Source organism: Saimiri boliviensis, chromosome 12, assembly GCF_048565385.1.
Source record: "Saimiri boliviensis isolate mSaiBol1 chromosome 12, mSaiBol1.pri, whole genome shotgun sequence".
NCBI lineage: Eukaryota > Metazoa > Chordata > Mammalia > Primates > Cebidae > Saimiri > Saimiri boliviensis.
In genome coordinates this window covers 38,346,588-38,369,648 of record NC_133460.1, presented here as the reverse complement: position 1 = coordinate 38,369,648, position 23,061 = coordinate 38,346,588, and the positions used below count along the sequence as shown (strand labels likewise).

At 39.1% G+C, this 23,061-nt stretch overlaps 1 protein-coding gene across 3 annotated transcripts in view; it reads right to left on the bottom strand.

Annotated features, from left to right (window-relative positions):
• Positions 1-23,061, bottom strand: part of BICC1 (BicC family RNA binding protein 1) — a 313,489-nt gene that overhangs the window by 197,076 nt on the left and 93,352 nt on the right. For all 3 annotated transcript variants that reach the window (XM_010339344.3, XM_003928706.4, XM_039478423.2), the window contains exon 2: positions 17,467-17,513. In XM_010339344.3, coding sequence (XP_010337646.2) covers positions 17,467-17,513 — 47 coding nt within the window. The remainder of the gene's footprint in view (positions 1-17,466; positions 17,514-23,061) is intronic.

Below are 23,061 nucleotides of genomic sequence, written 5' to 3'. Positions count from 1 at the left end.
GAGATACCCAGTGCTGGGACTATCTCTGCCTGTTTTCTCCTCATTGGTGCTGTTTTCACACCAAGCAGTGACTCTATTGGTACCAGCAGCCTCTGGGCATCCTTTCTCATTACTCACTGCCACAAAACCCAGAGAAGGCTGATGAGACACACGCAGCTCTTGGGAAAAAGAGGACTTTCAAGCCTGTGAACTCTGGGTGACCCATGTGTAGACCAGGGTCTATATCTCAGAAGCACTGAGACCGAAAAGAGGGGAGAGCAGTTGAGGGAAGGAGCCTGAGACAGGAAAAGAGCAAAGAAGGCAAGAGTCAAATAAATGAAGCTTTCTTCTTTTAACTGCAGCTTGAGTTATTCCAGTTGAGAATCACATTTTGAAAAGAATACACTTACCCCCACATTCCCTATTTGACAAAATGGGCTTTTTTTTTTTCTACTCCATAATTATTTATCATCAAGTACAGACGTTATTTTTCATAACGTTACAGAGATGAATAAAACAACTCCTGGCTTACAGGCAATTCTACATGAACCCCTAATTTCTGGAATACAAGTTAATTCCTAATAAGTCACTATTTCCAGCCCCGCTCTGTTACTCTAAACCTTACCACCTAGACTTAAAAGTCAACATATTAGTTAAGATTACATTCATTTTTTTCTCCAAAATAGCCCTCTAGCTAGATGTTACTGTATCTGTCCTTTTTGTTTAGAAACCTTCAAGTCCACTTCATCCTACTACATGCTACATCCAAGATTCCTCCCTCTGATTTCCTGATATCAGTCCCTTTATCTTCCTGTTCGCATACCTCTCCAAAATTCTAGGCCTTCTGTACCTTAGTGGTCCTGTTAAAGGGATTCCCCTGGCTACCACAGTACTTAGTTACTGGATCCTCTCTGGTCCACCATGCCTATACCAATTTGTAAGTAATGCCATTGGTACCTCTACTGATCCCCAACAAACTACCTCTACTCACTGCCAATAACTGATAGAAACTACTGTTATCGTGTCCTTAACAGAGCTCTAATACAGTGCCTTGCATTCGATATTTAATAAAAGCTTCCATAACAATAAGGATAAAAGGCTCCTACTATTCATACCAGTAAGATGTAGATGGGAAAGTTAATGGGTAGCCATGGAGGGACTTTCATCACCTCATGGTAAAGGTTTGCAAAGCCACAAGCTGAAAGCAAAGTGTGCGTGAGGAGGAATGACAATGAACATCAGAACCAGCGGCAAATTCTTGTGGCTGAGACACGAAACGTTCCTTGAGCCACAGAGAGAACTGGCAGCTCCTGAAACGAGAAGTTTCTTGGATTTTCTTTTTATCCCATTCTGCCAAGCAAAACAAGTATTTCTGCATCCAAAATGAAAGTTCAGTTTTCCCTGATAATTCTTTATTGATAGCAAATCTCATCCAACCATAGTCTATCAGTTTCTGACAATTTTTCATTTCACAACAAAGGAAAAACAGTATTTCTAATAGCAACCAACTATCCTATTACATGGGAACTTACCACCACCTCAAAAAAAAAAAAAGAAAAGAAAAAAAAATCTTCACTAGAAAAGGAAATGTTTTTATTCTAAAATGCAAAATACATAAACATATTTGAATAAAAAGAAACCAACAAATGGAATTTTTCCCCATATAAGAATCAAGAAAGTAATATCCCCAAATAAAAGTTATGATCATAGCTTTAAACTGAGACAAACTGCCAAAAATATTATAGAACTGTGTGTGGTTTTTTTCAAGCAACTTCAGTGAGGAGGCTGCGTGGCGGATGTAGGATGAGGCTCCTTCCATGTCTACAGTTGCTTGAATCTAAATCTAAATATCAAAGCATCTCTCACATTTGTTCAATGCTTTACTGTCTATAAAGCACTTTTGAGTGCATATTTCAACCAATTTTAACATCAATTCTCTGATGTGAAAATTCTATCCATTTTCTAAGCAGGAGAACTGAAGTTCCGCTGTCAAGTGACTTACCCAAGATTTCACAGCTGGTGACTGTGCTGGGACTCAAAGCCAGAACTCATGGCTCTAGTTCAGTATTCTTTATAGTCTTAACATCTCTTTTTTCACTTATTGATTCAAAATGACAGCTTAGCATGAACTGGGGGAGGAAAAAAAGGGAAGCGGAGGAGACAATGACGGGTATGGAAGAATGCGTATCATCATCAACTCTGGAATACCCAAGTTTTAAAAACCTATTTCCCAGGCCCTATCTCAGACAACAGCTCCTTAAGAACATCTGTAGGATCTTTTCGTATGTTGAGAAAGAGGCGAGGAGGCAGGAGGATGGGACAAGACAGCAATACCTCTTATTGCTTTGATCTAAGTAACAATATTTAATTTATGTGTTTTCCCATTACAAAGGAGAAATTTGAAATTTAATTTCTCTTGAAAGAGCACAGGGATTTTTAAAAGTTACCAATTGTCAGTGTAAAAATAGTGTTGAATTAGGCTTTCTCCCCAGATTCAACAAATGGCTAGTCATATGACTCAGATAAATCACTTAAGTTTGCGATGTCTCCTCTTCATTTGTACACTTGCTGAATTAGGAAATCTCTAAGGTCCCATACAGTCACACAATATCACAATTCTACAGAGTTACTTCACCCCATCCTATACACAGAACAATATGTTAGGTCCCAAAACACTTGAGCCTCTCAATTCAAGATTCCGTAACTAGTTGGACTATTAGTGTATCAACTCATAAGAAGAGAACAAAGCAAGAAAATTAACTTTTGAAAAAAATCCAAAGTGACACAGATATAAAGACGTGGGTACTGTCAGCACAGGCTGGGCTAGTTCAGAAAATCCCAAATGATAGACTTTTAACTATACAACTACTGCAGAGGACCAGAGACAAAGAGGAGTAAAAGGCTAGTTGGGGAGACATTTTTATCTGTAACTGTTAGAGTCAAGAATGATAAGGGCATGGGGATACCACTGGTTGACATGAGAAGGGCTGGAGTGAAGGGGCAATGGGAAACAAAGTTATATCAGTAGGAAGGGACCTGACTATAATGAACAATTGACATCAAAGCTGGATATTTAATTTTACCTGGAAGGCAATGGTAAGTTGTCAAAGAAAACCTGAGCATAGACATAAAAAGATAACGGTTGTCTTTTAGGAAAGCACTGCACACCTTGGGATAATTTATACTCTGACCCTTCTCATAAGGCTTGCTGAGGAAGTTTTCAAGAGAGTCTCTGTTGTATAGCTACATCACATCCATTCCTAACACAGATCTCAATGAGTGAAAAAAATAGATTTCCAAATGATTCACTGATGGTTTAATTTTGTAGATTAGAGTTTCTAGCAAGAAAAAGAAATCATTTCATCAGACAACTTTGGGAAGGGCCACATAATATATATTTCTGTAACAAATGCATAAAATGCAAATAATCAGCACATTAAAGTCTGCAATCAGTTTTATAGGAAAGAATTAGTTTTTAACTGTAAATGGCTGTATTTCTCAAAATTATCTTACCACAGAACTTTTTTCATATATTTATTAAGGACAGTGCAGAATTAGTATTTCACAGTATATACCCTCTAAGACAATGAAACTGAACAGAAAGTTAAATCCATCAATAATTTATACTCATACACAAAATACATATACAGTTGACCCTTGAACAACAGGGGTTTAAACTACGACAGGTCTGCCACAGATTTTTTTTTCTGCCTCTGCCACTCCTGAGACAAGACTAACCCCTCATTCTCTTTTTCCACCTTCTCAAGCTACTTAACATGAATGATGAGGATGAAGACCTTTATGATGATCCACTTCCACTTAATAAATATTTTATCTTTCTTACAATTTTCTTTTCTCTATATTATTGTAAGAATACATTATATAATAGACATAACATACAAAATGCATGTTATTTGACTATGTTATTAGTAAAGCTTCTGGTCAACAGTAGGCTATCAGTAGTTCAGCTTTTGGGGTGTCAAAAATTAAACGCAAGTTTTTGACCACACAATGGGGCAGGGGTTGGCAACCCTGGCCCCTGTGTTTTTCAAGAGTAAATGTGATTCCTTTCCTTTCATCAGCAGTAGACACTGACAAGAATTTACAACTCCTCTTTGTACTTACTAGAGAGTTTGTGCAGGGGAAACTTATTACTTACACTCCACAGATCAGTAGTTCCCAACCTTGGCTACAGAGTAATATCACCTGAGGAGCTTTTGCAAAAAATACTAATGCTCAGGCCTTACTTTGATAACAATTAAATCAGAATCTCTAGTTAAAACATCAATAGTTTAAAAAAGTTCCTCAGACAAACCTGCCCCTGGGGTTAAGATTGGTACTCTAGATTAAGAGTTTACTATCAATAAAATGACTGATGGTAGACCTGGAGAAACAGGAACAGGAACAGGAATTCCAGTTAACAATTCAAGTAGAAAATCTGCCCCTAAAGGTTATTACATCTATTCTGCATATGATACTGGATCTGAAATATCCTTGGATTTCTTTCTCCTCTGTACTTGTTCATCAGTATACTTATGGTTAAAGCTAATACCAGAGTGTGCTAAACTGATAGTGAATGATTTCAGGGAATTTTTTATACAAATGAAACCCAATTTTCTATTACTTGCCAAATTTGAATCATTTGTCTCTTTTTCTCAGAAGTTTTCATTTGATTTCCATAAAACACAGCCAATATAAACCACAAAGCCGAAACTTTCAACTGGAAAATACATTTTTTAAAACTGCATATCATAGAAGGTTCAGAACTTAACTAAATGATGCCATTTATTTTACAGCTGTCATTCTAAACCTGGCAATTTTATCATTCAGAATGTAATGAAGGCATCAGAATAGCTGAAAACTCATGTTTCAAGGCATAGTTAAAAGTTAATCTCTCTGGGAATGCACTTATCATTTAGGAAGGTAATAGAAAGAAGCAATAATTTGTCCATAAACCTGGTACTAACGAAGTCAGATGCTACAAAGCAACTATACTACAAAATGTTTGGTCATCCTGGCTATCATTTTCAATTCTCATCATCTTTGAGTACACAGTTGTATTAGTTTGCTCTCATGCTGCTAATAAAGATGTACCAGAGACTGGGTAATTTACCAAGGAAAGAGGTTTAATGACTCACAGTTCTACCTGGCTAGGGAGGTCTCACAATCATGGCAGAAAGCAAATGGCGAGCAAAGTCACATCTTACATGGCAGCAGGCAAGAGAGTTTGTGCAGGGGAATTTCCATTTACAAAACCATCAGATCTTCTGAGACTTATTCACTACCACAAGAACAGCATGGGAGAAATGTCCCCAAAGATTCAATTATCTCCACCTGGCCCCACCCTTGACACATGGGGATTATTACAATCCAAGGCAAGATTTGGGTGGGAATACAGCCAAATCATATCAACAATGAAGAGAAACAATATGACCTACTAACTTTTAGATTTCAAGTCCTTCCACCTATCCTCTAACTCAGGCGTCCCCAAACTTTTTACACAGCAGGCCAGTTCGCTGTCCCTCAGACTGTTGGAGGGCCGCCACATACTGTGTTCCTCTCACTGACCACCAATGAAAGAGGTGACCCTTCCTGAAGTGCCAGGCGGGGGAGAGGGGAGCAGGGCAGATAAATGGCCTTAGGGGGCCGCATGCGGCCCGTGGGCTGTAGTTTGGGGACACCTGCTCTAAATCTTTCACTTAAATAATTTGTAAATAACTAGCTCAGATGAAGCGATATCTATGTATCTATCTATATAAAACTTTTAACCAATCTGTTTTCTAGGCTATATGAGAAAAAAACAATCTCCTCTATCGCTTATTCTGCCTTTGCAAAGGCAATCAGTTGCTTCTTTCTGCTGGAGATGCCTTTCCATTTTGTCTCCATTAGGACATTCAGGTCATGAAGTTGCAGGTCTGGAAGGCATCTTAATCTAATCTAAACTCTGCCCTCGGCTCTGAAACTGTGCCACAAAGCCTTTCCTCACTTCATCCAACATACTAGCTATATTCCTTTTACCTAGTCCTCAAAACTCACCTCAAACACTTTCTTAAAGGAAATCTACCTTCCTTGATTCCTCAGAATAGAAAGGAAAAAAAATCACTCCCTCCATATCCTCCATTGTAAAGCTCTTGCAGCACTGGATGGCCTTCTGTGCCACTTCTCTTCTGGAGTATGCCCCTCTTGAGGACATGGTGCCACAGAACTACCTTTCCCCCTCTGTAGTACTGTACATGGTACAGTGTCTGGCTCAGAGGGAGGGCAATAATGTCTCATGAATGGCATCCTCAGCAGCTCTGTGAAGCCTGCACACAATCATGCACCCTAACACCATCTTATAAGCATCTTTTCCCTCTAGAATAAAAGCTCTCTGAAAGTTAAAATTACGTCTTCTTTAGTATTCCCTGGAATTCAGAAGAAAGCAAGACAACTTTTGGACTCCCGTATTATGAGGTAGCCCATCATATTAACATACAAAAAGGACAACAAGTGATATTCAAGTGAGAAGACACAAATACCCATGTTCCAATTACATACTGAAAACTACTACTTCCTAGCTTTTGGCAATACCTTCCCCTCTCAACATCCTGACTGAAGCCAAGAAAAGCTTAGGCTCTCCAACCTACCAACCTAGGAATAAATACATCAGGAAGCTTTTCAAACAGCACCTCCTACTGATTTACACATGAACCATTGTTTTACAAATGCCAATAGGAAAACATAACAGGAAGAAGTTCTATTTAAGAAAACAACTCCAAACTAATTGAGTTTAAAGTGTTCTTATTCACTGGAGATTAAGGTTTCCTGGTAACTCCAGAATAAACATGCACATGGAAATTGAAGCTGGCTATTCTTTTGTTTTGTTTTCTTCTTTCATAATATTAGTGATGAGCTCAAGAAAGAAAACCAAGCAGGAAACACAGAGGCCTCTATATTTTGTTTATTGTCAGAACTCCAGCTAAATTCCCTCCTCCTACTTATCAGTACTTCACCCATTAAGAAGCAGAAAATTTGAATAACTGGATGATAATCCAGGGTGACAAAGGTAATAAAAGTAGCAAATGCTAAGAAAAAAAGCCATATGTACACATTTCTTGATGATTTTGATTTCACCAAAAAAAAATAAATAAATAAGGAAAGATAATGAAATGTATTCTTCCACCACTTAAAATGCCAACTCCTTTTCGGAAGAAATTTACCTCCAATGAATTTTTAAAAAATAAAAATAAAACACCAAAGAGTCAGTATGGGACAAGCCACAATGTTAAATATACAAAATGAGAGAGAACATTAGGATATTTAATACATTAATTCAAGAATCATGTTACTTAGAGAGGCATAGAGTAACAAAGCATTCTCCGTAACTATCAACAAGAAAAACAGAAAATATTTATATGCCATGATCGCCTTTCTGCATGTTGGCTGGCTAAAAACATCCCACAAAAGTATAAGAGTGAGGAAAATAATATTACTGCCAATGGCAAAGAGGGGAAGGAAATTCTGATATGCAGAATAAAAAGCTCAGTAACATAAAAGGATAGAACTCACTTTTTTCACCTATTATATTAACATCAATGATCCCGTTATTTCTTGAGTAATGCTGGCAACTAACTAGCAGAAAGAAACATACCTTGAATAAGAATATTATTCTTATCTAGTGTATATATATAATATACAGAGAGATATGTTACTCTCTGTATATTATGTTTTACTACACTGGTATGGTATACCAGTGACGGTATAGTCTAATGTTTTACTGTAGTCTTGCTGCTATATATATATTTTAAATTACAGATATGACAGAATTATATTTTATATAAAGAACACTGCTCCTTTAAAGATATAACTTAATTTGGGGCACTCACTGAGGAGCTAAACTACTCTACACACACCAAATTTTGTTAACATGTGAGTGCATAAACCCTTTGAAGAAAGGAGTATTATGCAATTATCCCAGTTAACTGAATGCCTTTTATGCACCACAGTCAAATTCATGATTTAGGCCTTGTAGAGTTTCCGAACTCTACAAGACGCTAAGGACACCTATAGATCAGAAATTGAAGCTAGGTGTGGTGGCACATGCCTATAGTCCCAGCTACTCAGGAGGCTAAGGTGGGAGGATGGCTGGAGCCCAGGGTTCTAGGCTGCAGCGAGCTACAATCAGGCCACTCACTCCAGCCTGGGCAACAAAGCAAGACCCCATCTCTTTAAACAACACAAAACAAAAACAGAAAAAGAACCTGAGATTCACCCCAAACTGTGTCAGCTCCAAGTAAGGGCATCACTCACTCTGATACATCTGCTTCCCCCTCTGTCTTCTGCTTCATGCTTCCCTCTGTGGATGGGTCTTCACTGCTCACTCACAGCTTCTCCTCCTCCTAACCCCAGCTTTCCCGTGGTGAACTGCACCACTCTGGGCCTCTCCCTCACTCCATGCTACCTCATGACCTCCCCATTCTGTTCTCATTCCCACTCCAGATCTTAGCTTCCTAACTCAATACAAAGGAGTCTGGCTCAGCTGAGTTCATAGAGCATGTCACACAGGTCATGTCCATTGCACAGAGAAGGTTTATTGCTGCGTGTGGTACCTGCATCCTGGCCCAAGCAGCTCTGGCTGGAAAAGCAGGGAAGCAGAGTCAGGTGGTGCAAAACAAGGCCTTCTCCTCTCCTTTTTCATGCGGAAAGGTAGGAAATTTTTAAAAGTACTATTTAGGAACAAAAGCAAGTTGAAAGAATTGAATTGGCCACACGACAAATTTTAAAGCCATATACTTTGTCCAGATAAAATACAAAAACACCAAATACATCAAGCCAAAGATCATTCTTTAGAAACCAGAAAGAGTCCTAAATTCAAATGAAGAACCGATTCATGAGATGACAACAAATTATTACTATAAATCTCCTGGATGAAATTTATAAAGTACCAAAGATACAACTTCAAAATAATAAACCTTAGTGTGATTCTGAATCTATTTAAACAAAATACAAAGTACTATAAAGTCCATATATTTTTTTAGTATATTAGTTTATCTCCAGCCTTTTGATTGTCCCTCTAATATGCCACAATGACCCTAATTCAGATCCCTACTTAGTAAAACCTGCAGTTTTAGGCAAAACTTCTCTCATTATAGAAGTGCAGTCCATTAATGATGGCATGATAATTGCTGATTTAAATAAAAACATGTATCTTGTATTAACAGTAGTCAAGTCAGAATATCACTTCCTAAGTCCTGGCTGCCACCAACAACCTGTATAAACTTTAAAAGAAAAAATCAATCTAAGACCATTTAGACCACGATATCCTCGACTAGAAGAAAAAGACACCAGCACATCCAGCTTTAAACTGTATTGATTCTTCTGTGAAGTCATTTTAAATCAGTAAAGCTTAAAGTTCTTTACTAAACGTTACTTTAGCCAGACTAAAAGGCACTATACCCAGCCCATCATCTAACAGACTGTCACCCTGTGGCTGAGTCCTTTCCCCCAGGAAACCCAAGGAATCCAGAGTAAAGAAAAAAGCCTACAGGAGTTCTCACATCAATTCAATGTCCAAACCGGGTGAAATCTCTCAGAGTGAGGCTTTCCACACTTTCACAGTCTAGCCACCACATCTGCCACAAGGTCTCCAAGCTACGTGTCTGCTCAAGAACTTAGAGTGAGAGACACAGCATATGAGTTACATCTATGGAGGCCTTTGCCAGCCAGTCAACAGTCTAGAAATACCGTCATTTTATGTTATGTATCTAGCAATGACATTGGAGCCAACCTTTTCTCTTCAGTCGGGTGAAGAATGACAAGCAATGTCAACTCAGTGCCTAAAGATTATATAATATTTAGGTACTTCTGGATCACATTAATATTCTAAATCTTATGGCCTCACTATAATTGCACTGGTCAGGCTCTGTCCAAAATGCTATACCCAGATATTGCCACACTTAAAATGGGACACTGATCTTGCTACAGAAAGTGAATAGAATGGTAAGGGTCTGAAAACTCAAGTCATATGATAAATAAGAAACTAAGTATCTTTAGCCTGAAGAAAAGAAGGCACAGAGATATAAAAAAATCTTAAAAAATTTTTATACCTCTGAATGTCAAAACAAGGACAAATGGATGAAAGAAAGGGGGAACATTTTTCTAAAAATTAGCACTATCTAGAAATGATCTACCTTGATGATCTGAGACTTGTTCTGTCTTTATTACTGTTATATAAAAGACACAGAAGTAACTTCAGTATGATGAGAAGTCTGACTTCTTAAATGTTTTTCAGCAAAAAATACTACATGCTCTTAAATTGCAATAATTTATTAATCCATTAACAACTTCAACCTATCTTAGTTATTGTTATGTTTTCCTTATAAGATGGTAATTGTTTTTAATTCTGATTATAAAAGTAATGGACATCCATTATAGGAAAGTACAGAAAGAAAAACAAACCATAATCTCACCACTGAGATAGTCACAGATAACATTTTAGCGTAATTTCTGCCCAGTCACTTTTTTAGGCATAAACGTATATAACAAAATTTGAGTTAAGCTATTGCTTTTTGTCCTAATTTTTGCACTTACATAGTACAAAATTTGAGTCAAGTTATATGCTTTTTGTCCTAATTTTTGTACTTATACAGTAACCAATTTCACAAGTCATTACAAATTAACAAAAAATTATTATTTTTAATGCTTACATAGTAATCCAATGTCTGATATACCACATTTCAAACATTACATGGCTGAGTACTTAGGTTATTTTTAATTTTATTTTATTTCAATTTTTAAAATATTGTGACAATGTATATCTTTATATATGGATGTTCAGACACTTCTCTGATAATGTTCTATGTAATATATTAAGACTAAATTTGTCCTACGCCCACACTAAGATATAAAAACAATTTGAATCACAAGATATTGAAAAGAAAATTAAATAGACACACAACACAAAGGCAAGGCTCCTAAAATTGGACCTAATCAATTTACTCCTTCCTCAAAAACAGCTAATGCCACCCTCTTCAAAAGTTGCTTCTGACCCACACAAAAATGTTTATATTTGCATATTATCAGTTAGGGTAATTTTTAACTGTATAACATTGAAATAGTTCTGAAATCTTAATATCAACCATAAATAAGGAAGTTTGTATCTCAAGATCTTTCAATTAAAGGAAATGCCGGCAAGCACAGGAATTAATATAGGCATTTAATACATAAAGAGAGGGCACTTTACAAAATAACATACAAATCTTTTTAAACTAATTCCAATAAATCTCTTAACTAGCCCTTCCAATGGTTACTTGCACTACAAATCTGTAATCCAGAGTCCAGTCTTGTGACTCTTCTTAAAAGACCTATTTTCATGAATTCAATTTCATTTTCCACGATTCAATGCATTGAGTTTGGTTTCAAGAAATCATTTTAATCAATAATGACCAAACTTTCCTCAGATGTTGATTTAAGATTAAACAAATCGCAGTAGTAATAAAATTACAGTCACTATCATTAAACATACATTTTCAAACAATCTCAATGACATTTCTTGCTCCATGGTTTTAGAAAGAGGAATAATACAGGAACTGTGGTTTTCATAAACAGGTTGTGTGAAATGACTGATGAAATAAAAGAAACGAATACACCATTACAATGCAACTCTAAGCAGATGACTCTACAACATGCTAAGAGAATACAGATTCAAAACCCAGTCTTGCTGTGTTCAAATGAACACAAGAACAGAACTTAAAAGGCTAGAGGAATAAATGATGAGCAAATCACTTGATCTTTTTCTTAATCTCTTCTTACTAACCCTGATTTACTAGATTCTTAATAGAAGATGAGGAGTAAATCATAAGGTATAAAAATAGGATCCATTCTCATCTTTAATAACTTTCTAGATGATGATTAAACAACCTTTATGGATGGAAAGTTATTCTTTTTTAAGTCTTACAAGCAGCCAGTTATCCCTATCTAGACAGTAGAGTAAAGAAAACATGATTCTCTCATTGGAACATTCTCAGGGCAATAGAATTGTGATCAGTAATAAGAACTCAGTGAACGTTAGCTTTAAGCCCTAAGTTTTCAAAAGCAACAACACATTGATTAGTAATCACCTTTGCTCAAGCTTGGGACCCACAATATAATGCTGCACAGCCTGCTCAGTGAACCTTCAGAAACCATCAAAACATCAGATACTCTTCACTGCATATCCTTTTATAAATCTGAATTGTGAGTCATGTACGTGTATTACCTATTGAAATAAATACTAAAATTAAAGCTTTAAAATATCCAGATCTTACTTAAATCAAATTTGATTTGTGTTTAAGCATAAAGACTCAGTATTAGAAAAAGCATATTCCATGGGCCAGAGTTAACCTTTTAAATAATTAAACCAAAACATATCCATTACTAGAGGAAATAACCCACCAGAAATATAAAAATAATGGCCAGTGGAGAAAGCAGAAGTAACTGTCACCTCTGCTGCCCCTCAATAAGAGGACTCAAGTAGTCCCCATCTAAGACCATCTAATGCACCCATCTTTAGGTATAGAAAGAACCAAATATTTACCTTGGGAATTTTCCCCGGGAGACAAAACTTGCGGTTTTCTAGTCTCAAAACACCAAAAGTAATATTTGTCTAAAAACAATGAGTTTGAAAGGTTTTAAAAATATATCACATAAGCCACCAAACAATATCTCATTTTTTTAGTCTGTTAGCCCTTGTGACAAGCCATGGTTTATAAGGTCAGTTTTCCAAATAAATAGCCAATATATTCAAAGAGTATAAAATAGTCCTATATTAAACTGTATGATGTGTACTTTGGGGAAAAATACTGAACATAACCCAATGTAATGAAAAACTTGGCTTTCCTCAATTATAATGCTGACTGGATTTTGTCTTCTTCAACCATTGGGATTAGAGATTCCTAAAGCAGTTTGCTTTGATGAGTCACATGTGTAATACAATCACTGACCCTATCCCCACCTAAAATACTGTAACCCATTTTCCCCTCCAAGATCTGCCCATAGTCATTTCACAAGAGAAAGAAAAAAAGAACTGATTAAAAGGAAATAGAACAGACAGTGAGTAAGCCATGAACAACTGCCCAAAGAACTGTAAAAAACCTGGAAGATTGTTTCCATGTGTTTCCATTAGATAGAGTTGCCATTAGGAGTGAACGGAGAATACTGATAAAGTTATATCCATTCCCGTCTTTTGTAAGTGTAGTCAGAGCCAAAGAATAAAAAGCACAATTACGGGAGAACTTTGCACAGTTTTCACACAGAAAAACATCTGGAATGGATCCAATGCAAATAACTCGTTTAATCTGTAATCCCATAACCAGAGAATATAAAAATGACTTTATATACATTTTTAATATACATAGAAAAGAGATGAAGGGTGTACTAATAATTCTCTTTGAAAGGCAAGATTACAAGTCAGGCCCAGTAGCTTATGCCTGTAATCTCAGCATTTTGGGAGGCCAAGGTGGGTAGACTACTGGAGGTCAGGAGTTCGAGACCAGACTAGTCAACATGATGAATTTACTAAAAATACAAAAATTAGCCGGGCGTGGTGGTGCATGCCTGTAATTCCAGCTACTCAAGAGGTGGAGGCAGGAGAATCACTTGAACCTTGGAGGCAGGGCTTACAGTAAGCCGAGATGGCGTCACTGCACTCCAGGTTAGGCAACACAGCAAGACTCTGTCTCAAAAAAAAAAAAAAAAGGGCAAGATTACAGATTCCTTTTTTCTCTTTTTGCATGACAAATATATACTCATCGTAGACAATTTAAAAATGACTTGTGATTTTAAAAAATAGATTTAGTATAAATGATTAGGTAGTTAAAAATCTAAAGATCAGAGTATCAAAATGTGACAAATAACATCTACGGTCTTAGTAAATTTTTCTACAGAATCATTTTCCCCATTAAAAGGTATTATAGTTTGAACTGTCCTCCTCCAAAAAGTCGTATGTTGAAGTACTAATGCCTGGGACCTCAGAATGTGACATTTGGAAGTAGGGTCACTGCAGATGTATAATAATAAGTTAAGATGAAGCCACACCAGAGTAGGGTGGGCTGCTAATCCAATATAATTGGTGTCTGTAGAGAAAGGAAAAATTTGGACATAGAGACAAGCACAGAGGGAGAATGCCATATGAAGAAGAAGGCAGAGATCCAGGTGATGCTTCTGCAAGCCATGGAACACCAAAGGTCACCAGCAAACCATCAGAGAAGCTAAAGAAAGGCATGGAAAAGATTCTCCCTCACAACCCTCAGAAGGAACCAACCCTGATGACATCTTAATCTTGGGTTTCTAGCCTCCAGAACTGTGAGATGATAATTTATCACAGTTAAGTCACCCAGTTTGTAGTATGTCAGCCCTAATAAACAGATACAAAAAGTTTCAAAGTACACCACACAAAGACATTACACTTTGGCCACAGACGTTTTTACCCCCAACAATCTCATGTTTGATGACTAGTGCCTGCAAAATCAACTTTTTTTAATCAAATGTCCCAGCTCCTCCATCCCCTCTATTGTTGCTATTGGTAAGACTACATAACTAAGTCTTCTCCCACAGAGTGTGAGAGGAAGTGACAGATGCCACATTCAGGCCTGGGCCTTACAACGATGGCATCTCCCTCTAGTCAACACTCTATCTCCCTCACCAGCTCACACCTGGACATGGTGGTGACCCAGCTTCAACAAGGGAGATGAACGCCATGGCTTAGAGACAACCCAACTATGTCTTAGAAGGAGCCTGACTTGCTGACTGACAGAATGGGACCCAGCTACCAGCACAGCTGAAAGACTCTCCTTGGAACAGTACATGAGAGTACAACAAATGACTGTGCTCTCTGTACTATATTGTTGGGGTTTGGTGTTTTGGTGTTTTTTTGTTTTGTTTTTTTTTTTGTTTGTTTGTTTTTTGCCATAACATCTAGCCTTTTACCTTTTATCCTTTATTAAGTGTTTGGGAAACAAATCATTTCAAACCCATGTAGTAAAACAGGGTAGATCTCTGAAAAAAAATAGAGAAAGAAAACTGGGTAGATCTCTGAAAAAAAAAATAACTTTGACTCAATGGGAGAAGTGTATAAGCTTAACAACTACTATTATAGCTTCAAATTTGAGATAATATGTTTGACAATCTTACTGTCTGTTAAACTGAAATGTAAGCTCTTTCTGGAAACATACCAATTCTTATTTTGGAAGATATTTTTTAATTAATTTTATTATTTTCTAATTTAAAAACTTTAATAAGAATTAATTAGATCAAAATTTAGTCATATTAGTATGATTTTGCATATATTTTTACAGTACCAAAAAAACCATAAAGTTACATATGAAAGTTCCACACTCCTCCTCAAATCTCTATATAGGGAGAGGCACTATGAAGCTAGGTAGGTATCCTTCCAGGCTTAGAAAAGTTGAGGAGCTGAACTTTAAACTCAGCTAAAAAGAAGTTTTAATTTTTGTTTGTCATACCTCAAAGTAAAAACTAAGAAACATTCCAGTAATAAGCCTAGATCCTTCATATTTGCATTACTTTAGAGAGAGAAAATTATTTCTTCAAGATGCTAGTGAGCAGTAATGTGGACTAGTCCTTAAATGTTTCCCCAAATGTCATTATGTAAAACTAGAATATGTGTGACAGCATACAACTTCCTGAAGGACAATTCAGTATTTCTCCATTACTTCATTCTACTGTAGATGAACCAGAATGTCTACTTCTGTCTAGTCAAAACAGTGAAAAATGACTCTTCTGGAATTTGGGCTATTTGTCTTCTAAATTACAGGGTTTTTGCTGGATAAGTATACAAATTCTATATGGACACTTGTCTATGGGAAAGACACTTCCTGTAGAACTAAAGAAAAATATGAGAGGATAAAATGTACTCCCATCTAGTTATTCAGAGACCTCATTAATTGGTGACCAAGAATAGAATCTATGACTCCAACTCAAGTTTGTGGGATGCACACATGTTCCTGGATTCAAACATGTGTTTCCATTTAAACTGCTGGAATGTATATATGTCTCTGCAAAGAGTGAGAAACATCAGCAAATCTGGGAATGAAATTCCTTTATGATCATATACACCATATTTTGACACAGCTTTTAAACTGTCTGAAATCACAAAGATGAAGCATGTGCTCTTTACATCTATCTGTGAGTTAAAGAACAATAATGAAGAAGAATCCTTCCACAGATAGCATCTGTATTTACCACCATAGCCAACCCACGGGAAATCTATGATTTCTGCTGTTTGTTTTCTTTACATTTTATCTTTTTCTCTGAGACAGGGTCTTACTCTGTCACCCGTGCTGGAGTGCAGTGGCACGATCATGGTTCACTACAGTATCAACTTCCTGGGCTCAGCTGATCCTCCACCTCAGCCTCCAGAGGAGCTGGAACTACAGGCACACACCATTACACTCAGCTAATTTGGGGTTGTTTTTCAAGTAGAGGTGGGATTTCTCCATGTTGCCCAGGCTGGTTTTTTTTTTTTTTTTTTTTTTTTTTTTTTTTTTTTTTGAGACAGAGTCTCACTCTGTTACCCAGGCTGGAGTGCAGTGGTGCAATCTCAGCTCACTACAACCTCTCCCTCACAGGTTCAAGGGATTTTCATGCCTCAGCCTCCCAAGTAACTGGGATTACAAGCATCTGCCACCACACCTGGCTAATTTTTGTATTTTTAGTAGAGACAGGTTTTTGGTGAGGCTGGTCTCAAACTCCTGACCTCAAGTGATCCACCTGCCTTGGTCTCCCAAAGGGCTGGGATTACATGCACATACCATCACGCCCGGCCCCAGGATGTTCTTGGATTCCTGGGCTCAAGTAATCCGCCAGCCTCAGCCTCCGAAAGTGATAGGATTACAGGCATGAGCCACTGCACCCAGGCTTTTTGTCTTCTGTTGTCTAATCCTTGTTGCTAAGCCTGCCCCGGCTAACACCAGGGCATTCTGAAATGCTCAGGTATTGAGTAAAAGTTGGAGATTCACCAACGTCAGATAACGCCACGGCAGGGGTCATAGTACCTAAACTGCAACAGCCGGAGCCTACAAAGCAAGGGTGGAAAACTGGTAGTCTAGCACATTCTATTGGCCAGTAGAGCATTTTAAAATGGGTTTTAATTTTAAAACATTTAGAAAAGACCCCCCCATCCTATGCATCAGATAGGACAGTATACCTCACCCTGTATACCCTCCTATGTCACAAGCCAACCAAATGAAGTATGAATGCCACATGAATGAATCCACGTCTGAGCCCTCTTACGTTTTATTTGCCTTCAAGCAAACATTTCATTAGATTTTCCTGGGAAGTATTCTTCCTGGAATGGTTAAGTCCCACACAGCATCCCCTCTTTTCCAGTTCCTGTATGGAAACCTGTTATCCTCCACATGAAGAGGAGCGTTCGGGGGCTTCTAGGATCGCTGCTGAGATAGGTATATTTCCTCTTATTTATCACCATGGCAAGAGTAAAAAGCAACTTACCTTTTGAAAAAAGTCTTCCCCACTTCTGCCTTTCCCTTCAGCAGCAGCTGTAAATAAAAATGTATACATTTAAAATACTTTCTTTTTTCAATATATGCATTCAAAAAACTTTCAAACATCAGATATGAGAATGCAAAAGCAAAGAAGCTGCCAGCCTTACTCTCCCACAGTGCAGTGCCTCACTGGGATGCAAAACTGGTAAAGAACAGTACTCCAATCCATCAATTACACATCTCTAGATTATCTGACACTCTTTTGCTTTGTCTGAGAGACTTATGAACCCCACACACTTAGATGATGAAAGTGATCTTGTCCTTTCATAGTTAAAGAACTACATGAATAAACGCAACTATCAAAGTAATCAGCTGTCGCATTCCAAGCTCTTCCTATCTGTGATCAATCCCAGGCACAAGAGGCTGCCTTGTCAGCAAGTGGCTCAAGTATACAGCCTACTTCGGAACTGTTTCCATTTTATGCTTTATAATGACTATATAATCTACTTGAATTTCAGTTGGCCTCACATACTTTTAATTCACTCCTTCAGTTGTATATACAAAGAGAGAAAAAAAACACATGAGAACAGTAAGGGTGAAGGTCATAGCCAACAATGAAATTGCATGTAGCATTAATTAAAAGATCACTGTGTTTGAACATCATTTTTATAGATAAATGGTAGCCTATAAATACAGGACAAACTCATTTCTCAGTCTGTGTTCTAGATCCTGTGATTCTATGAACATTTTTAATTCATTTGTGTTGAGGGGTGGGGAATTTGACTAAAAGGAGAGCAGCAATAGAAAGCCAATAGCATCTTGCTTGCAACAGACTCAGACTGCATCTTTCTAAGCCAAACAGGACTCTGATTCAGGTGCAGGGTGGAGTGATTAATGGGAAAAGTCCGGTCAGGACAAAGAACGGTACTGAAGCGAGAACTACTGGAAATGAAAGTCTGGAAGACCACAGTAAACCAAACACCTGCTAGGCAATATCTCAACATGGCCATGTTTGTGTGTAGAAGTGCGTGTATGTGTGTGTGTGTGTGTATGTGTGTGTGTGTCCACAGCACTTGTTAAAATGACTAAAGACCCAAGAAATATGGCAAAGCAATCACTTATGAATCACATTTGTCACTTACCAAGTTTTGACAAGCACCTACCATAACTTTGACATTGTTAAGTAAAAGATTCAAAACTTGAGAAATTCTCTCTGCCCTCAAAGAAATAAAAGTATTTAAATTCTTGTTTTACCAACTTAAATTTTACAGTTAAATATAAGATACCTTCTCTATTTTTGTAGAAATGTGTATTTTTTACCAACACATTTTTATTCAAACAACAGATTGCAGAGTACATGTTTCTGGAAATCCCAAGGACAATCTGAAAAAAAAAATCATAAAAAAACAAGAACTAAAAAGGATTTTTAAAAATGTATTCTAACATGTGGTAGGGCTGAATAATGACTCCTGGCAAAGGTGTTCATGTACTAATACCTGGAATCTTATGTGGCAAAAGAGACTCTAGATGTCATTAAGTAAAAATATAGGAAGATTATCTTGAATTAGCCAGATGGGCCCAATGTAATTATGTCCCTAATGAAAGAGGCAGGGGGCTCAGAGTACGAGAAAGTGATACGACAATGGAAGCACAAGGAGAGACGATACATGACAACAAAGGACAGATCAGAGAGGACAAAGATTTGAAGACAGAGGAACAGGCCATGAGCCAAGGACTGTAGAGGGCCCCTAAGAGCTGGAAAAGTCAACAAAATTGATCTTCCCCTATGGCCTCTGTAGAAAGTACAGCCCTGCTAACACCTTGCTTTCAGCCCAGTGAAACCCATTTCAGACTTTAGATCCCAAAAAGTAAGATTTCTGTTGTTTTAAGCCACTACACTGTGGTAATTTGTCATAGCAGCAAAAGCAAACTAACCTCTGATGCTAATATCTTTTTAACTTTTCTTTTTGCATGAATTCCACACCATCAATAGCATGAACTACACCCAGACACTGTACCACGCCAAGTCTCAGGTTCCAGCCCAAGCTGAGGACCAAGGGGAGGTGGGTGGTTGAGTGGCGAGCAGCTGAAAGAACACTTGAGGAATCACAGGGAGTTGTGACATGACGTTATTCTCTCTCGGCACAAGTGAGCCTGGGAGCAAACCATGGGTGCAAACCTAGGCACAAGCCGACCCGGGTGCAAGCCCTACGTATAGCATCAGCAGGGTAATTATACCTTTAACAGACAATAGTGGTTCTCAGCCAAGCACGAGCTCACATGGGTGATCACCTAATGCACCTCACGTGATGCAGTTATATAATGAGTGGAACTGTGTACCTGCACCCCAAACTCCAAACTCATGCTGAACTGGATGTCTGCCTCGGCCTATTCTTGACCACAGCACGTACATTTTCCTTACAATCCACCCCCTAGGCCGAGGGAGACACAGACATTGGATGCACGGGCCCAACACACAGACCTCATACATAGGCTCTGGGAACATAGGCCAGGCCCCAGACACTCAGGTCCAACACATAAGCCTTACATTCTACCCGCTAGGCAGAGGGAGTTTTTCTAGTGGGGAGACATGCCCACAGGGCAGAAACCCGGACCCAGAGTCCACAGCAGTAATACAGGAAGCAACAACTCCAGGTTATGATGGGCAACCACCCCATGATGACATTACGCCAGTGTTGCTTTATATATTAAGCCAGGTTTTTATTTCCCTTCCTTTAGGAGCACTGGGGCAGGGAACAACAGATTACCATTGGTCCGCATACCTCGTCAGGGGAGGTCGTCCTTCCTCCCATAGGTTTTGCCACATGGCTTAGCCCTATATGGGCCACTTCTATAACTTTTAGATAGTTAAACACAAGATTAAGCCTCAATAAACTGCCAAGCTCTCACTGCAGATTACCATAGGTGTCACCACCTTGGTTACAACATTCACACTGCTCTGATTTCAGCCCACTGGCTACTTTGTCCACACCTGCTATCACACCGTGCAGTGTCAGTACTTGGCTGGACTATGACAGCAGTCCAGGCAATAGCAGCACTCCAGCTAGACCCATTAGTATATCATACCCCATCAGGAATGCAGGGGTGCCTCAGGCCCCATGGCCTTATCTTGCATTAGAACTACAGGTTGTGAGCAGACCTCCTGCAGCTCTGCTGCTAAGGCCCTTGTACTCAGTGTACTCTGCTGCTCCGAGTAGGTGCCACACTTTGCTAAAGCGAATGTCTGTGCCATCCTGGTCCAGGGGCGGTGGGGGTCATTATCGATGAATGCACCAATCCTGCTATCAGATAAGTCATCTACACCATGACTGTAGCCCATCCTGCTATGCTCTCATGACCCTTAAGGGAAGCAAATGCAATTACTAATTGCTTCTCTATCAATGAATACTGGAGCTCAGCTCCTTTCCATATCTGGGACCAAAAACCTACTGGCATTCTCAAGCACTCCATGTGCTGCTATATAGGCCCCAGCCAAAACCATCTGTGGTCACATAAACATCCAGCTCAAACAGGTGCCTCTGGTCAACTACCCGTAGGGCTTGTGCCTGCTGAATAGCCCACTTGGCTGCCAGGAACGTGGTCTCAGCCACCCCATCTTAAATCTAGGCAAGGGGAGTGTTTCCACTTCTAAATCTACAAGAGAATCAGAAGTTAACATAATATCATTAACAAAACCATGACAGCCAGTGGGGCTATACATATAGCCCTGCAGCAACACTGTGAAGATCCACTGTTGCCCTTGCATGAAGGCAAACTGTTCCTGGCTCTCTGGAAAAGAATCCACTGGCCAAGTCCACTACATAGTGGTACTGTCCCAGTTTTGTCAAGCAGTCCATTAAGCCCATTGATATACAGCATGGCTGCCAAGCCATGTAAAACATCCACTCCCAAAATGTGTATGTGCTGGTGTCTACCAGTGCCAGCACTTGTGGTATGTTGGTGGGGGAACAGCAGACTGTCAACTCCACATGTGGCCTCCAGTCATCTGGTGTCCCCCCTAAGTCGGGCACCTTGGTGAGTTCCCTCATCATACAGAAAAGGCTTTACACCCCCACCTGGCTGTAGCACATTTAGTCTTTGAGCTGAAGTGCCCAGGTGGGACCAGGTTATACAGCAATGTCCATCTCCCCATTGGGCATTTTCTGGAATTGCACAGAGTTAAGAGTACTTCCTTTGGTCGCTTATCAATTTTCTCTCAGTCAACCCTGGCCAAAATCAAATCAATCCACATCTGTGGGCATGTCACTTGTTGGGGCCCCCTTTTCTCCCATAGGGGGCCCCCTGCAGGTGGAGCATCTTCCCCTTCTTTACAGTGTAGACCCCTCAGTCCCATCAATAGCCTCCTGGGTACCCAACACAGGGGGTCTCTGACCATGATGCATTCACAGCAGCCTCTAATTCCTTTACTGAGCCCTATAGCCGGGCTTCCAGGCATGCCACCTGCACCTGAAGGTCTCCATTTATGGCAGCTCCTAAATCTTTTTCTGAGCTGTGTAGCCAGGCCTCCAGGCACCCAGACTGCACCTAGGGAGCCCTTACTTCTGCTGCATCCCTCAGGGACTGAGTGTGTACTTCTTACACAGCAGTCAAAAATGCCTATCCAACTCTGCTGGCAAAAGCTTGCTCCTTCTCACTGCTCTGCACTTCCAGCTGCTTCGGCACCTTCTCCATGGTCGTGGGAGACCCATCTACCACCGCTCAGGTTTCCGCAAGAACCCACTGAGCAATATAGCTGTCATTGAGCACCACAACCCATGCTGCAGTCACATGGCCAACCTGGAATCAGAGAAGACCAAAGGCTCATGTTTCTTAGTATCCTGCTGGCTACGCCAAGTATCATGCCAAGTGTCAGTTTCCAGCCCAAGCTAAGGATGGAGAAGTGAGTGGACAAGTGGCAGGCAACTGAAAGAACACTCAAAGAATGGTAGGGAGTTTCAACATGGCTTTATTCTCTCTCTTGGCATGAGCAAGCTGACTGGGGCACAAGTTGTATGTAGTGTTGGCAGGGTAATTATACCTTTTACAGACAATAGTGGCTCTGAGCAAAGCACAAGTTCATGTCGGTGACGACCTAATGTGCCTCATGTGGTGTGGTTACATAATGAGCAGAGTTATGCGCCTGCACTCCAAACTCACTAAGTCATGCTGCACCGGATGTCTGCCTTGGCCTATTGACTGCAACACATCCATTTTCCTTACACACTGACATAGGTCATTTGAATCACACATTTATACAAACAGATTCTCCATAGTTTACTCTGCAAATGATTTTTCATTTACTAACTTGAAGATATACTAATATTAAAGCTCAATAAAAACATAAAAAGTAAAGTTGAACCAACTTCTAAGCAAACTGACAAGTGTGGTTGGACCTAGCTAAAGGGGACACCTAGGCAAGATAAAAGGTCAGTGCCCAAACCTAATGACAAGCGTCTTGGGAGGCACTTAGCCAACTCTTGGGCTGTCTTTGTCTAAGACTAAAAATAGTTTAAAAAGAGCCACCCTCAATGATACCCACTGTCACATGGCAATGAAAGGAGCAGAGAAGGAAACAGAGATTTGAAAATATCTAGTGGCACTG